At 38.6% G+C, this 17474-nt stretch overlaps 1 protein-coding gene, 1 long non-coding RNA gene and 1 pseudogene across 2 annotated transcripts; 1 reads left to right on the top strand and 2 right to left on the bottom strand.

Moving 5' to 3' along the window:
* On the bottom strand, nt 1–972 carry LOC116214400 (annotated as a pseudogene).
* LOC116215133 (pentatricopeptide repeat-containing protein At3g03580) lies at nt 1–4223 on the bottom strand. Its single transcript, XM_031550729.1, has 3 exons — nt 1312–4223; nt 374–849; nt 1–235 (listed from the first exon to the last, which is right to left on the bottom strand). Exon 1 carries the CDS (start codon nt 4109–4111, stop codon nt 1448–1450), a length of 2664 nt encoding a protein of 887 aa, XP_031406589.1. The 5' UTR covers nt 4112–4223; the 3' UTR covers nt 1–235; nt 374–849; nt 1312–1447.
* An 11276-nt stretch (nt 4224–15499) lies between these two features.
* On the top strand, nt 15500–17276 carry LOC116213056. Its single transcript, XR_004157991.1, has 2 exons — nt 15500–15974; nt 16096–17276. It is a non-coding gene; the product is annotated as an uncharacterized LOC116213056 (long non-coding RNA).
* The last annotated feature ends 198 nt before the right edge of the window (nt 17277–17474 follow it).

Here is a 17474-nt window from a genome sequence, read left to right on the forward strand (position 1 = left end):
ATACCAAGAAAGATACTTCTACTAAATATATAAGATCCCTCACAAATACAATCTTCTAAATAGTACTGATTTGATTCTCCATAATAATATCAGATATTCTAATATTTATTTGATTCGCCCTAATAGTCCCCTTCCATTTCTTGGACTCTCTATTTGGTGGTAATCCACCAACTGCCAGCAATCTGTATTTTGGTGGCCGCTTTTTCCACAGGTCGCAACGTGACTTCTCACACCCCTGTCAGATGCTTGAAGATCACGTTTGGTATGGCATAAATCCAATGGAAAGCAAAGACTTTGCCCTTTTAGATGGTCCAATTCCACTATTATTTCTGTTCATTCTGAATGCGAGAAGAGAGCACTATATTAGACAAACCTGAAGGAGGTGGAGCAGTGGAGCATCACGCCTTAGAGCCACCAGTGTGGCGCTCAGTTTCTGCCCAGCTTGCTCGAGGATGTGTATCAATTCCTCAGCGACTCTCGCTTTTGCAGCAGTAAAGAAAGTTTTATGCTGCCCCTTTTGCCCCGGCCCTTCCCATTCTACCAACTCTGGACATAATCCTCAAGGGCACAGGAAAGTCATAGTTGATCACATATTTTACGTCCTTCACATCTGTCACCAAATAGATCCCAGTGGTAATATGATGGCATGACATGATTATTTACATACGAAAAAAGAAAATGTACAAAGAATTATTAAAGGGTCTATGCTAGAAAGAGATTGATTTCCCACACAAATATCCACTTTGTCAAGGGGCACATAATACAAACCTAGACAACGGCCTGCCACATCCCTTGCAGTTATTATAGGGCTCTTCTCTGCTTTTATTTCTGAGAGGACCCAGTCTCTTTCTGCTTGAGTTTTATCCCAACAGAGAGAAGAAAAAAAAAAAAAAAAAGGGATGTGAAGCTGCTGACTGATCTGATTGCATCCATTCTTTTGTCCATATATATAAGTAATCTGCTACCATCCATTACGGATTCAAGCAAAACCACCAATCTGAATATTAAAAGAGTCCCAACTTTGCTTCAAGGATGGATCAAATTAATGTAATCATAAATTTAGAACCACATCAACATAAGCAATGAGGCGTACTTTTCATATTTTTTACTTTAAGTTACATTTGAAGATCTGCCAAAATGCATTGTTATATCCTACAGATATAAAGTCACTCCTATAACCTGCCAACTTTCCAATAAATTAACACTTGAATTATTACTATATATATATATATATATACCTCATATGATTGAAAACAATTGATAACTGCCACACATGAAATGAACCAAATATTAAAATCAAGGCAAACTTACCATACTGCCTTGCCGTTTTCAAGCCTTGTTCTGTGGTTCAACGCAGAATGTTCTTCCCTTTTGGGGTAATAGACAGCAATGGATATATCCTGAATCTCAATTGTAAAAGCCCATCAGACTGAATAAAGGTAGTCTCTCACCATAAGTCCCCACAGCTACAGGTTCCATTCCTGAACAGATGGAACCTATTAGCATCTCTGACTAAGATTTCTCTCTGCGTGATGTTTGATATGTATTTGGTAACAGCGTGGCAATCGGGACAAACCCTAAGGTTCTTCATTATCTGCAAGGGGCTTCCTCGTGCTGTGTTCAGCAAACCGAATGCAATTGCTAACCTTTCACTGTGCCCTTGAAGCATTTCTCTTTTTTCATCATCCCCAACATCATGAAGAACACATTGCAAATCAGGCACATATCCTTGTTTGACCATCGAATCACCAAGAGTCTCTAACAATTCATAGACCTCTTCTGACTGTTCAAAGCATTGATCTCCTGTCCTAAATATATACAACTTTCTCCTAATCTCCATCCAGCTGGAGCCTGGATCTTTTCTGAGCTCTCTCGATTTAATTGATTTACGTACCATTTTCACTTGGTCCCATTTCCCTAAAGCTGCATATACATTTGAAACCAGGACATGATACCCTGTATTTTCTGAATCCAATTCAATTATTCTCTTGGAAATCCGTTCTGCTAGTCCTATGCCACTATTTGCCCGACAAGCACTAAGTAAAGCCCCCCAGATACTCACATCAGGCTTCAACGGCATTGAATGAATAAAATTTTCAGCTTCGACAAGGCATCCAGATCTAGCAAGAAGATCAACAACAGAAGCATAGTGTTCAATTTGAGGTTCAAAGTTGTACTGGCTCTTCATGTAATGAAAGAACTGTAGACCCTCTTCCACCAAACCTGAGTGGCTGCAGGCATAAAGGACAGCAATAAATGCGACAGGATCGGGAAGGATACCACATTCTTCCATATCTGTGAAAGCTTTTATAGCTTTCTTTCCCTCACCATACATGCCGTAAGCAGTGATCAATGTTGTCCAGGTAACGACATCTCTCCCTTTGAGAAGCTCGAATATTTTAATAGTGTACCCTATATTTCCACATTTGGAATACATATCAATTAGAGCATTCCCTATGGAAACTTCTGATTCAAAACCTAATCTGAAAATGCAGCCATGAATCTCCTTCCCATGCCTCTTGGCAGCGAGAAGGGAGCAAATTGGAAGGACACCTAAAAAGGTGGCCTTATCTGGTGACACTCCATCATTTCTCATCCGGCCCAACAATATAAACCCTAACTCACAATCCTCATGATGAACACATGTGGATATAACTGTGTTCCATGTAACTACATCACGAATGCTCATGCTCTCAAATAATTTCAGAGAGTCATCTATTTCTTTACATTTGGCATACATATCAATGAGACCATTACTAAGGCATAGCTCTGAAACATGTCCAGATTTAACTGTCTCGCAATGGACTTGTTTGCCCAGAAAGAGATCTGAAAAGTGTGAGGACACAGACAGAAGTATCAGATGAGTTACCGAATCAGGTTTCATCCCCAATTTCATCATTCTGAAAAGCCGCACTGCTTCATCTTGATGGCCATACTGGACACAACCACTGATCATTGAATTCCAAGACACATGGTCCTTGCAATCCATCTCGTTAAATACTTTCATAGCAGCTGTAAAATTTCCACTCTTTATGTGCATGTCAAGAAGAATATTGTTTGCTCTTGTGTCAAGCTCTAACCCCTTCTCAACCATATAATTATTTACAAATTTCCCAAGCTCACAGTCTTGCAAATGTCCACAAGCACGGAGAACAGAAGTTATTGTCAGGATGTCGGGTGTAAATGTTTCAATCATCTCCATGAACAGCTTGATCGACTCCTCAAACAATTCCAGCTGACAATAACCACATATCATGGTGTTCCAACTAACACTATCTTTAAATACAATGTCACTGAAAATTTTCTGGGCCCCCCGTATATCGTTGAACTTGAAGTACATAGAAAGAAGCCCATTGCTCACAATGGTATCGGATCCCATCCCACTCTTTGCGACCAAACCGTGAAGCGCCCAACCGTCTTCCAGTGCAACTAGGCCTCCACAGGCAGGAAGAACACTTGACACGGTATATAAATCGATCAAAATCCCCTCCTTTCTCATCCCCCGATAGACATACATTGCCTCTTCAAAGTATCCATTCGAGCTGTACCCGGAAATCAGGCTATTCCAAGAAACGACATCCCTCTCAGACATTTTATCAAACACAGCGTGGGCGTTATGAAGATCAGTGAATCTGGCATACATGTCGATGACGGCATTGCCTATATACAAGTCCGAGCCGAAACCCAACTCCAGGACCTGCCCGTGAACAACCCTTCCGGTTTCGACATCGAGGGACCCAGCGCAGGCGTTGATGACAGAAGGGAAAGTATAAGTGTCGGGTAGAACCCCAGCGCGTCGCATTTCGGTGTAGAAGTGGAGGGCCCTGAGGAAGAAACCGTTGTGCGTGAAGGCCCTGACAATGGAGTTCCACTGGTAGACGTTGTTGGTGGGGGAGGCACGGCGGAAGACGGAGAGGGAGCTCTTGGGGTCTCTGAAATGAGCATACTTGCTTATCAGCTTGCCGGCGAAGAACTCGGAGCGGTAGAGCCCAGCAGTGATTATCAGTGCGTGGACGCGGCGGAGGCCGGCGGGGGTCGAGGCTGAAGACAGAGCAGCGGAGACTGAGGAGCGTAGGGTTTCCCGTGCACGGGCTGTTGGGAATACGGACATCAGTATCACAGCTCGCTGTGGGATGAAATGCTGAAGTTCACGACTGGGCAATTGTGTCGGTCATGGAATCGGTCCCGCCAAGCAGGAAATAATACGACAATACCGAAGCATATCATCTCCCTATCCGGGTTGTGGTCCAACGGTGACGTTTGGTACATTATCATAAAAATACTATTAGCAATCTAATTACTATCGATTTTAATCATCACCAATTAAATAACTTTGGGAGATTGCCACCAAAGTAATAATTAGACAGACAACCTTCGTATGGCTCTCCGTTTCATTACTTTGGTGGTAATGTGCATTATCATGACAATTACGATTGCCGGTATAGTGATGTAACCAAATACAATAATCTTGTAGGCTTGGAAAATTTAACATAACATAGTAAATAATCTACCTGGATTATCTTATACCAAACACCACCTTAAAATGATTGTACTCCGCGACAAAGTAAATTGTTTCAATTTTTATAAATTAAAAACTTCTCCGGAATTCACTGCAGAAATTGATTTTTGTTAGGGTAAATTACAAAAAAAAACCCAAATTTTGTAAAATGTCTCAATTTTGTCCTAAATTTTGTTTTGTAACAAAAAAAACCATAAGTTTTCTAAAATGTCTCAAAAATGACCTCCGTTATAACTTCCGTCAATTTTTGCTGCTGATGGTGGGTCCCTTTAACAGTCCACGTAGGTCACACGTAGGCAAAAATTGACGGAAGTTATAACGGAGGTCATTTTTGAGACATTTTAGAAAACTTATGATTTTTTTTGTTACAAAACAAAAGTTAGGACAAAACTGAGACATTTTACAAAATTTAGGTTTTTTTTTATAATTTGCCCTTTTTGTTATTATATAGAAGATATGTCTATTAATGATGTACAACTTTCAGTTTATATATTAGTAAAAAAAATAAGCCTAAAACAAATTTTAAAGTCATATGGAAGTTGTAAATCTTTACAATACTCAATTTGATTAAGTAGTTTAGAAGTTATTGTATTGTAAAGTACCAAGAACATCTCAATGGGAGATCTAACACAAGAGAAAGATGTTTCCAAATTTATTCCAAAAGATGTTTATATAGTTATGTTTATTTGATAGAGAAAATTTTCAAATTAGATAATAAAATTAGAATTAATTAACTTATTTATATTGATACATTTTTTCGGTAGTTTATATTGATACATTATTATTATTATTATTAACATCTCCATTTGACAAATCCTTAACCAATTGTCAAGAGGGAGAAGCACGAATTGCCATTAGCTGAAGCAGGGCTCCAAAAGAAAAGCTTAATTTTTCCAACCTTTTCTTTTTAAATCTTTACATCACCATTTTGCAATCATCATCTGAAGCATAGTCCTGGAGCAACTTGAGTTTCTTTTTCAATTTTTTTATAAAATTTTTACACTTCCATTCGACAACCTTCAGCTGAAGTACAATCAAATTGGCTGAAAGAGAAGACTAGGAAGAGGAAGGTACCATTGATTTGCAGGAAATATTAGCTAAAACGGCATATCATCTTTAATTTTCTATCAATATACCTATGATATGATACGAACATATTAGATTTTGTCTTATTATCTTAAAGTGTAATAACAAATTTATATTTATAAATATATTATAATATATAAAAACTAAGCAGCGATATCGTGAGAACTTTATTGACTAACATTTTACTCGTGGTTCATCGTCCTTTCAACTGTTTGGAGAATTTTATTCTAAATCGGAAATCCATGTATCTGTCCATTTTTATATTAAAACTTCATAAGTACATTGTCTCTAATCTACGTATGTAGAATATCGAGAAGATATTTTTTACGTTCAATATATGTAGGATGTCGAGAAGACTTGATATAATTTCCAAGAGTAGCATGTAGTGCTAAGGAATGAGAAAGCACCGTGCAACCAAATTGCCAAAGCCCTTTGCCAAAGCCCTCTGTTCTACGTTGAATTGACCTATCAATTCCAATTCAATGAATTTTAATATATTTTATTTGTGTCAAATTCAATGTGTTTTAGTTATTCATCCATATTATACGAATATGATGACATATAATTATTTTTAAAAAAATAAAAAATTTCTAGGTAATAAGAAAAAAATCCTCGAGGTATGTGATGTTTTTCAAATTCAATGTCACAAATGTCCTATAAATAGGAAAAAATACATTTCTTTTACAGAGATAAGTCGTCCGGTCATACAAAACATATCTATTGGGATCATATCACAGGACTCTGTTTACATATATTTACATATATCGCTGGCTCTTCCTTATGACTAGATTGCTCATTTATTTGCCATCATGAATTTATTTTTCACAATTCATTGTATTTTGTAGCATTTATTATATGTACTCAACAAAAAAAATATTTTTTCTTTAAATCTATATTTTAAGTTTGTACGCATTGTTAAATATCTTATTTTGGTCATATGAAAATTGATAAAAATTTACTTCGCAACGCGCGTATATCGATTAGCTTAATTACTTATTAATAGAACATGAATTATTATTTAAAAATTATTCATATAGAATTGAATCATTTTACATAACATAAAATTTACTTACTTATACTGATGCATTTAATGCCCAATTAATGTACCAATTTCCCTTGTAAATTATGTATATCGGGATATTCTTGGGTTCAATGACTAAATAGTCAGTGGTTGCACCCGTACGAAATGTTTTCGTACTTGGAGAATAACGTTTTTGTACAAAAAATCAATCTACTGCATGTACAAATCAATCGACTAATGTTTCGTACAAAATATTTTTGTACTTAGAGAATAATGTTTTGTACAAGGAGAATAACATTTCATTCAGGAGTCTGGCTGAATATTCAGCTGCAGGACCCAAGAATTACCCTATGTATATCATAGAGTTATCTATGAGCTAATCAGTCTATCGATAAATCTACTAGTCTTTATATATTTAATCTTTCCTCAAGCGAAGTGGTGATGTAATATCATCTATAATTTCTCATACGGTTTTTATTAATTTTTCTTTCCCAATTAGAATGTCTACGTTTGTTATTTAACCTAGTATAGTCGCTAGCCTAGGCATGGTAATGATTTTCCTTTTTCTTGCACATGTGTCTTTTGTTAATGTAATATATATTTTGAGGGGGAAGGAAAAGTTCTTCAGTCACATATGATCCACACGTGTGTTGTTGATAACGAACTGAGGAACCATATGCATGCGTACCAGCAAAAAAGGAGATCAGTGGTAGTATCCCAATTTCCTCTCCGATGCTTAAGTTAGTATGAGTATGAGCCATATATGAGAGTTTGTGCGTAATTGGAACAATAAAAGCACACCTGGAGATTTATACGGTATTAGAGATATATTTGGTTACCTCAATATAGGATTTTGGATATAATTGAGAATCCCCCGAGTCCATAAATTAAGAAAACATACTTAAACAAGCTTTATCTTCTCAAGCAATACACTCTGTGATCGGGTCGCGCCACTATAGTCTTCACTAGGCCCGCGATGGACTTACAATGCCCATTTGGGACTCGGCCCAAATCTCAGTCCCTAACAAAAAATTTTCAAGGTCCTCTTTTTATTGGCCTCACCGAAAAAGTTGTTGAAGATTCACGTTGTGATAGCTCTTCCATCTTGACAACAAGGATTGAAGAAATAGTCATACCATTTCAAGCTTTCTTTATGTTTATTGATGTGCCCAAGAATGCAGTCCAGGACGAGGCCAGATCTAGTTCGGGTCCTATCACGCGTTACATGGCCAAGAAGCTTGCTGCAACTCTCCCCGAGCCCTTTACCTTATTTAAGTACTTGGAAATATGAGATGAGGAGTCCAGCCCAAAGTGATGGCTTATATTTTAAAAGACTTCAGCTGTTACGAGAAGATAATATTTTTATAATATAGTTTCTCTTAATTAGATATTATTTCTTATATTAGCTTGAGTCAGCAGTCTTATGTTTCTTCTTTCAGCTTATTACCTTATTCTATTTTAGGAAAGTAATCTAGAGAAGATTAGATATCAGTTTTCTATTCTAGAGTCAATGGGGGTGTCTTCCCTCTATATAAATATGCACATTATTGTAAGATAGGAGCTCAGACAATAAATGAATATTTTTGAATGAAATTGCTTAGAGCATTTCTTCTCTTTTCTTATCTAAACAAGTTCCTTGTTTAGTGGCAAAAACTCCGATTCTTATCGTTCATCCTTGAGCGTGGCGAATCAAAATGAATTTTCCTACTCGTGGCGAGTTATCTTATCGAGTGAGTTTAGTTGGTTCTACCATCCACCCTTCTTTCTTATCAAGTTCTGGTTCGTGAGCTTATCATTTGGTATCAAAGCTTAACGTTTTGTTCTTGTTGGCCGAGTGAAACACGTGAAGGAGTGTATACACGAGTGTTTAGTGATGAATTATTCTAGGAAACACAATGGATGAGGAAAACGTCCATCAGGTTCCGAGGAGACTCACACTCGAGCAAGCCCAATTCCTTGGGTTCCAGCGGGGGCAAGATGAGCTCTCTGCACGGCTCGATCTGGCGATCCAAGCTCTTGAGCGAATGGCTATGGCGCCTGCTCCTCCGTAACGTGCACATCGAGTTCCTAGATGGAATCTTCGAGTGGAAGATGAAGTTGACCTGGAGGATGAACTTCCTGAAGAAGAAGAGCAGCCGGTTCTACGAAGGCAGCAAAAGGGAGTCGGTAACAATCTCAAGCTAAAGATTCTGCAATTCAAAGGCACGAGTTCAACTAAAAAGTACCTCGAGTGGATCCAGCGCGTCGATAAGGTGTTCGAATGCTATGAGTACGCCGAAGCCCAGAAGTGTCAACTTGCTGCCCTCGAGTTCACCGATTATGCGAATCTGGGTGGGAAAACTTAAAGGTGCAGCGAAGAAGAGATGGGGGATATGGGATTCATAGTTGGCAGGAGATAAAGCGCATCATGCATAGAAGATTCGTGCCCGAGTACTATAAGCAAGATTTGTTCCTCAAACTGCAAAGTATTCGTCAGGGAGGTATGTCCGTTGAAGATTATATCATGGAGTTCGAAATGTTGTCGATGAGATGCGAACTGAATGAGCCACAGGAACAGACCATTGCTTGATTTATTAGTGGCTTGAACAAGGAAATTGCGGATGTCGTGGAGTTGCAGCCCTATGTCTTTTTGGAAGATGTGATTACGCTGGCCAGTAAGGTGGAAAAGCAGTGAAAACGTAGAAAACTCAATGCATCGAGGGTGCTTTACCCAAAACCAGTTGCTGCTAGTTCAGGATCTTCTTCGAAGTGGAATGCACAGTACAAGGATGTAGGAGGCTCTCAAGGGCCTCAAGCTGAGGCGACAAAGGGAAAGGAGAACCACACTATTCCGCAACGCCCTGTTCGGAGCTGAGACATCAAGTGCTTCAAATGTCTTGGATTAGGACACATAACTTCCCAATGTCTGAATCGGCGAGTGATGACCATCCAGAGCACTCAAGAGATCGAGAGTGAAGATGAAGGGGTGGATGAGGAGGTTTCTGGAGGTGCGCAGGAAGAGAATGTAGAATTTACCGATGAGGGTGAGATGCTCATGATTCGTCGAGTCTTGAGTTCCGAAGCAAAGCTGGAAGAATAACAGCGGGAGAATCTCTTCCGAACTTGGTGCACCATCCAAAATAAGATGTGCGGAGTTATCATTGACAGTGGGAGTTGCACTAATGTTGCATCTACGACCTTAGTGGAGAAGTTGAATCTGGCTACTACAAAGCATCCCTGCCCTTATAAGTTGAGATGGCTGAATGATCAAGGCGAGGCACGAGTTACTCAGCAAGTTCGTATTCCATTCTCAATTGGGAAGACGTATAAAGATGAAGTAGTATGTGACGTGGTTCCGATGAGTGCAAGTCATCTTCTATTGGGAAGACCGTGGCAGTACGATAAGAGGGCTTTTCACGATGGATATAATAATACTTATTCATTCACCAAAGAAGGGAAGAGTATTGTCCTAGCACCGCTTAGTCCACAGCAAGTGCAAAAGGACCATAGTGCAAGTGTGAATGGCTTGAAGAAAGAAAGCTTGGTGATGACATTGGGAGAGCTTGAGAGGACTCTGTTGAACTTCAACTTAGTTCTCATTCTTTTCATGAAGGAAACAACGCCTGAAGCACAGATTTCTCTTCCGCCTCGGATCATGGCTTTCTTAAAGGAGTTCGTTGACGTATTTCCTGCGAAGTTGCCTGAAGGGTTGCCTCCGATTCGGGGGATTGAGCATCAAATTGATCTCGTTCCTGGTTCTACTTTGTCTAATCGACCGACATATCAGTGCAATCCGAATGAGGCTAAGGAGCTACAACGGCAAGTGAATGAATTGCTTGAGAAGGGTTACGTACAAGAGTCCATGAGCCCATGTTCTGTACCAGTACTTTTGGTGCCCAAGAAGGATGGATCGATGAGAATGTGCATCGATAGTCGGGCCATCAACAAGATTACAGTAAAATATCATTACCCCATTCCTCGACTAGATGATATGCTTGATGAGTTGAATGGTTCGAAAGTGTTTTCAAAGATCGATCTGAAAAGCGGATATCATCAAATCCGCATGAAAGAGGGAGATGAGTGGAAGACAGCCTTCAAGACCAAGCATGGCCTATATGAATGGATGGTTATGCCATTCGGATTGTCCAATGCTCCGAGCACCTTTATGAGGCTGATGAACCATGTTTTGCGGGAATTCATTGGCCATTTTGTTGTTGTCTACTTCGATGACATTTTGGTCTACAACAGGACCATTGAGGAGCATGCCGAGCATCTTGGGAGAATCTTCAAAACTCTGAGACGAGAGAAATTATATGGGAATATAAAGAAATGTCGATTCTGCCAAGAAAAAGTCGTCTTTCTTGGCTTTGTTATCTCTCAACAGGGGGTCGAGGTTGATAAAGAAAAGGTCAAGGCCATTCGGGAGTGGCCCACTCCCACTACTGCATCCGAGGTGAGGAGTTTCCATGGCTTGACATCCTTTTATAGGAGATTTGTGAAGAATTTCAGTACTATACTTGCTCCATTAATTGAATGTACGAAGAAGGGTACCGAGTTCAAGTGGAGTGAATCAACCCAACGAAGTTTTGAGAGTATCAAGGACAAGTTGTGTGCAGCTCCTATCTTAGTCCCACCCGACTTCTCTAAGACGTTCGAGATCGACTGTGATGCTTCGAGAGTTGGAATTGGAACTGTTCTTATGCAAGACAAATGCCCAATAGCTTATTTCAGTGAGAAGCTAAGTGGTGCAAGTCTGAACTACTCGATGTACGACAATGAGTTTTATGCTCTAATCCGGGCTCTTGAAACATGGAAGCACTACTTACTTCCCAAGGAGTTTATCATTCACAACGATCACGAGTCCCTGAAATATTTGAAGGGACAGAATAAGCTGAATCGAAGACATGCCAAATGGGTGGACTACTTAGAGATATTTCCTTATGTCATCAAGTACAAGAATGGGAATGTTAATGTTGCGGCAGATGCCCTATCTCGAAGGTATGCATTGATTTCACTCATGAATGCTAGGGTTTGAGCTGATCAAAAGTCAGTATGTGGAAGATCCCTATTTTGCTTCAATACATCTAACTTGCAATAAGGGAGCTATGGATGGGTATTATTTGCATGATGGATACTTGTATAAGCTTGGCAAGCTTTGTATTCCAAGTGGATCCATTCGTGAGTTATTAGTGCGGGAGGCCCATGTTGGGGGGTTAGCTGGCCATTTCGGGGAGAAGAAGACTCTTGAGATGGTCAAGGAGCATTTCTACTGGCCACAAATGATTCGAGACATGCACCGGATTATTAAACGATGTATTACTTGCAAGAAGGCAAAAAGTAAGGAGGCTCCCCATGACCTATATATGCCTATGCCAATACCGGATCAGCCATGGATTGATGTGAGCATGGATTTCGTGCTTGGCTTACCAAGGACTCAGAGGGGTAAAGACTCGATTTTGGTAGTGGTTGATCGCTTCTCTAAGATGGCTCATTTCGTTCCGTGTCATAAGTCTGATGATGCTTCTCATGTTGTTGATTTGTTCTTCAAAGAAGTAGTGAGGATGCATGGTATTCCTATGAGTATTGTGTCTGATCGAGACCCTAAGTTCTTGAGTTGCTTTTGGAAGACCTTATGGGCGAAGTTAGACACCAAATTGCTATTTAGCACGGCTTGTCGTCCCCAAACTGATGGCCAAATTGAAGTGGTAAATCATACTCTCTCCTCCTTACTTCGAGCTGCTGTGAATAAAAACTTCAAGAGTTGAGATACCTGCCTTGCCCTAGTTGAATTCTCTTATAATCGGAGCATCCATAGCTCGACTAGGAAGGCTCCTTTCGAAGTGGTTTATGGCTTCAATCCTATCACAACCCTCGATTTGGCTCCTTTACCAGCCAATTCAAGAGTGTGTTTGGATGGCAAGAAACGGGCTGAGTAGATCAAAGCTTTGCATGAGCAAGTGAAGAAGCAGATTGATAAGAAGAATGCAACATATGCTCAAGGCGCGAACAAAGAAAGGAAGCAAGTTCATTTCAATCCAGGTGATCTTGTTTGGATTCACCTTCGTAAGGAGAGGTTTCCAAGTAAGAGAAGAGTAAGCTGATGCCGTAGGCTGAGGGTCCATTTCTTGTCAAGGAGAAGGTTAATGACAATGCCTACAAGATTGAGTTGCCCAACGATTATAATGTTTCAACGACCTTCAATGTGTGGGGTCTATCTCTGTATTTTGAAGATGAAGAATATATAGATTTGAGGGCAAATCCTTTCGAACTGGGAGAGGATGATGTGCCCAAGAATGCAGTCTAAGACGAAGCCAGATCTAGTTCGGGTCCTATCACGAGTTCCATGGCTAAGAAGCTTACTGCTACTCTCCCCAGGCCCTTTACCTTACTTAAGTGCTTGGAAATAGGAGACGAGGAGTCCAGCCCAAAGTGATGGCTCATATTTTAAAAGACTTCAACTGTTACGAGAAGATAATATTTCTATAATATAGTTTATCTTAATTAGATATTATTTCCTATATTAGTTTGAGTCAGCAGTATTATGTTTTTTATTTCAACTTATTACCTTATTCTATTTTAGGAAAGTAATCTAGAGAAAATTAAATATCAGTTTCCTATTCTAGAGTCAATGGGGGTGTCTTCCTTCTATATAAATATGCACCTTATTGTAAGAGAGGAGCTCATACAATGAATGAAATTGCTTAGAGCGTTTCTTCTCTTTTCTTATCTAAATAAGTTCCTTATTTAGTGGCGAAAACCCCGATTCTTATCGTTCATCCTTGAGCGTGACGAATCAAAACAACTTTTCTTACTCGTGGCGAGTTATCTTATCGAGTAAGTTTAGTTGATTCTACCCTTCACCCTTCTTTCTTATCAAGTTCTGGTTCGCGAGCTTATCATTTATTGTCCATGGTGAACAGCTCAAGAGGATCTCACTTCATTCGGGATATACTTGTGTATCTCTCGAAGAACTTCTCCTTTAGCTACTTGAAGCTGCTGATAGTGTCGAGCTTCAAGGAATACTTGAAACCATCAATCGTACCTAGGAACAAGAGGAATTGTGGTTCCTCTCTTCCACTCCTTCCCAACAATGAGGTCACATGTCATTGCAATTGGTCTCGGGTAAATTAAACGATGGATTTCGCGATATCTAAATCAACAGGCGAGGACGTGCGTTACATCCTCTCTTTTTTTAATCAAGTGGGATCAATTGACCCCACTATATTACGAGTATATCCACTCCGACAATAGCGAAAGCAATTCGGCTTGTCCTCGCTAGACGAAGATGTTTAGTCACGCTTTCATTGTTTGATGCTGCGTTTGGTTTCAAAGTAGGATTTTAAAATCAGATTTTGATTTTGAAAAAGAGTGGTATAAATGGTTATGTATGGGATCCATCATTTGACTTTGTATGAGTTATTTTGTTTTGTTGTGGAAAAAAAAGTGGTATAAATGGGATCCACCGTTTGACTTTATATGAGTTATTTTGTTTTGTTGTGGGTAGAATTAAGTTAAAGTATGATTTTAAAATCATACTTTAAAACCAAACAAGCCTTGAATGTTTTTACTTGGCATAAAATTCTATGCAATCAATTTTTTCCTTTTTAACTTGTTTTGTGGATTTCCGATTAAATTTATGGCAAAAACTAAGGGTTTTTTTTCTTGAGATCGGGTCTGTGTATTCCACTATTGTTGCTTAGTGAAGAAGTGAATAACTCTTTGATAGTGGATATTTTCCTCTTCATAAGACGAGAATTTTGTCATGTATTCACTACAATATACGTGGTTTACGATGACATTTTTTTGCCGACACACCACTAGCGCATCAGGAAAGGATTGTGAGAAATGGCTTTTCCCAATAAAAAGAAGTGTGTCGAGAAAGGTTGATCTGTGTCGATGCACCAGCCTTGCATCGACAACGATCAGTGTATGCCAACAGACGATTGGCATAGGCTACAGTGCTAGATCTATGATTAGCCTACTCCAACACTTGTTTGTGTCGGTAAATATTCAAATTATGGAAAAATACAAAAGTTGAAGCGGCAATGCTCCCGCTTTGACATTTTAAATTTTTTTATTGACTTATACCGACGCATTTTTAAGAATGTATTTGGTTTTAGAGTTGAATTAAGTTGAATTTTAATTTTAATTGGTTTGTAATGATTATATTTTTGAATTATGAGAAAAAGTGTCAAAAAAATAATGAATAGTTGAGATAAAGTAATGATTAAGTAATGATTGTGTTGTTGAATTGTGAACAAAATAATAAATAATTGAGAGAATTTAATATTAAAAATTAAATTGAATGATTAAAAAAATTTCAAAGGAAAAAACAATGATTGTGTTGTTGAATTGAAGATAAGTGGAGTTGAGTTGATTAGAGTTTTAAAAATTTTTTAAAACCAAACACACCCTAATTTTTCCCGATGCCAATCTATTGAGTTGAGATTTTTTTTTTGTATAAATCACACTGTTGGTACAAACTTTATTACTAATATAACATTTTGATACAAATTTTAAAAAGTGTAACATTCGAACAATTTTTTTTTAAAAAAAATGTAATAATCAACTGCATTCGGTCAATTTTGAGCTAACGATATTAACTTTTACTGAGGTGGCAATGACGTATAATGATTTGCGGATGTGGCTCTTATGTGGAGGACAAATGTGATATTTCTAAATTAAAAATAAATAAAAAGGAAAATAATATATTATAAAATTCAAATTAAAATAACTTAAATTAAATAAGATAAATTACAATAAAGGTAAAAATAATTTTCGAAAAATTATAATCAAGACAAAATAACATAAGTATTTTTTAATTAAAAATAAAAATTTGAAAAACTAACTTTTTTAATTAAAATACTCAAATAAATGAAAAAAAAAGGCGTCATCTCAGTCGGATCTCTCGACTGAGATCTCCAATCGAAATTTTTTTTTTTAAAAAAAAAAGGGAGACAAAGGGAGCAAGAAGGAGCAAAGCTACAGTAGAAGATGGACCAGCAGAGAGCAGAAGGACACAAAGGAATATGGCCGACTCTCTCTCTGTCTCGCACTTCCTCATCTTCCCTTTCTTCTTTATTTATTTATTTTTTTAGTCAGTCGAATCGGGGGCGGGCTGGAGGCCGGCTCTCTCTCTCTGATTCAACAGAATCGATCTGGAATGGGGATGGTTAAGTAACAGAGATGGGTGGGGGAGAGATGGGCTTGAGATCTCGAACCGGGTGGGAGCAAAATGTCTCTGAGATAGGGTTGTTGGTGATCTGAAATTTGGGGTGGTTGGTCGACGGTCGAATCTGAAATGGGGGTTGTTGCCTTGCCTGTTCATCTGATCTGCTGCTTCTTCTTCTTCTTCCTCCATGCTCTTAGGTTCCCTTTCTGTTTTCTTTTCTAATTTCACTCGAATCGGGGGTGGTTGCTCAACCTCCAGCATGTCGGAATCATCGTCAATGTCCCTGGCTCGCTTCTTACTGCCTGGATCTGGTTGCAGAGAGAAGAGATTGTCGGGTGGAAGATGCTGAAAACCCCAACTCATAGAAGGAAGAGGGAGAGGGTCGAGAAGGAGATGGCGGAGATAGGTGGAAGAGCAGTCACCGATGGTTGAGATGGTTAAGATGTGATGATGACGTAGGGTTTCTTCAAGGGAAGGGCGAGAGAAGAAGATGAAGAAGTGATGATCTGATGATGTTTGTTTTCTTTACTTGTTTTTAAATTTTAAATTTTATTTTATTTTTATTATAATTTTTAAATGATTCTTATTATGAAAATGCTAGTTGATACGTGAACAGTCATGCGAGAGCCACATCATCGAGATTAACAGGTCGACGTCCACCTAGGATCCACGGCATTAAAATCTAAAGCTGTTACCTCAAAATTGTCAAAATATAGTTGATGGATACATTTTTAAAATTTTTTACATTCGATTGGTACACTTTTGAAAGTTTATCCCGAAGTGTTACATTGATAATAAAATTTGTACAAACTGTGTAATTTACTCCGATCTTTCTTGACGGATATTTACCTCAAAGAAAAAATTTCAAAATTGCATCGGAAATATTAATTTGAAAGGTTTAAATTAGAAATCTAAAATTGATTCCCCTTCTCGTTTCCTCCTTTTCTCTATTTCAAATACTTCATCTCTCGCTTTTATCTCTCTTCACATTTCTCCTATTCCTCATCTTCTTCTATACATCATTATCATCTCTGCTCTTTCTCATTTCTCTTTCCTTCCTTCCTTCCTTCCTCATCTGCCCTTCAAGTCCCGGCACTTTCCTTTCTTATACAATTTGATACAGAGACAAAGACAGAGAGAGAGAGAGCTGCTTTAAAAAGCTTAAAACCGCCAAGAAAACCAGGTGCTGGTGCTTTCCCTCTGTTTGCTCCAGGACTGCCATCCTCGGAGCTCGATTTCTCGCTGTTTCGAAGAAAATTGACTCTTTCCCCCAGTGACTGTCACTTTGTGCAAAAGGAATGACCTTTGAATTTTTCGATATCTTCTAAGAATCTTATTACGGGAGAGATTGGATAAGTGATGGGAATCAATGAATTCTCCTCTCCGTATATTAGTATGTATATTAGCATACTCATGTATATTGGGCCAGTATGTTATATATAGGAGCATGTATTGAATTTGTTCTTACCATCAATGGAAGAATTAGCTTTTCATGCTCAGCTCAATTTTGTTAAGTATCGGTTGAAGTCTAGCTGATTAGTGATCTGTTAAGTCAAAAGGGGTTTCTGTTTCTGGTGGTTGAGTATTCGGTTCGATCCATTCATTTTTGGCCAAATCAAGGTTTGCCCAGCCATTCGAAGTTGCAATTGAGTGCTTAAACGAGCTATACCACCCTCGGCTCTAGGATCACACTCGCA

Source organism: Punica granatum, chromosome 7 (assembly GCF_007655135.1).
Source record: "Punica granatum isolate Tunisia-2019 chromosome 7, ASM765513v2, whole genome shotgun sequence".
Classification (NCBI taxonomy): Eukaryota; Viridiplantae; Streptophyta; class Magnoliopsida; order Myrtales; family Lythraceae; genus Punica; species Punica granatum.

Excerpts from the sequence above, each read along its gene's own strand:
- LOC116215133 (XM_031550729.1), bottom strand. The coding sequence starts at position 4,111 with ATGTCCGTATTCCCAACAGCCCGTGCACGGGAAACCCTACGCTCCTCA.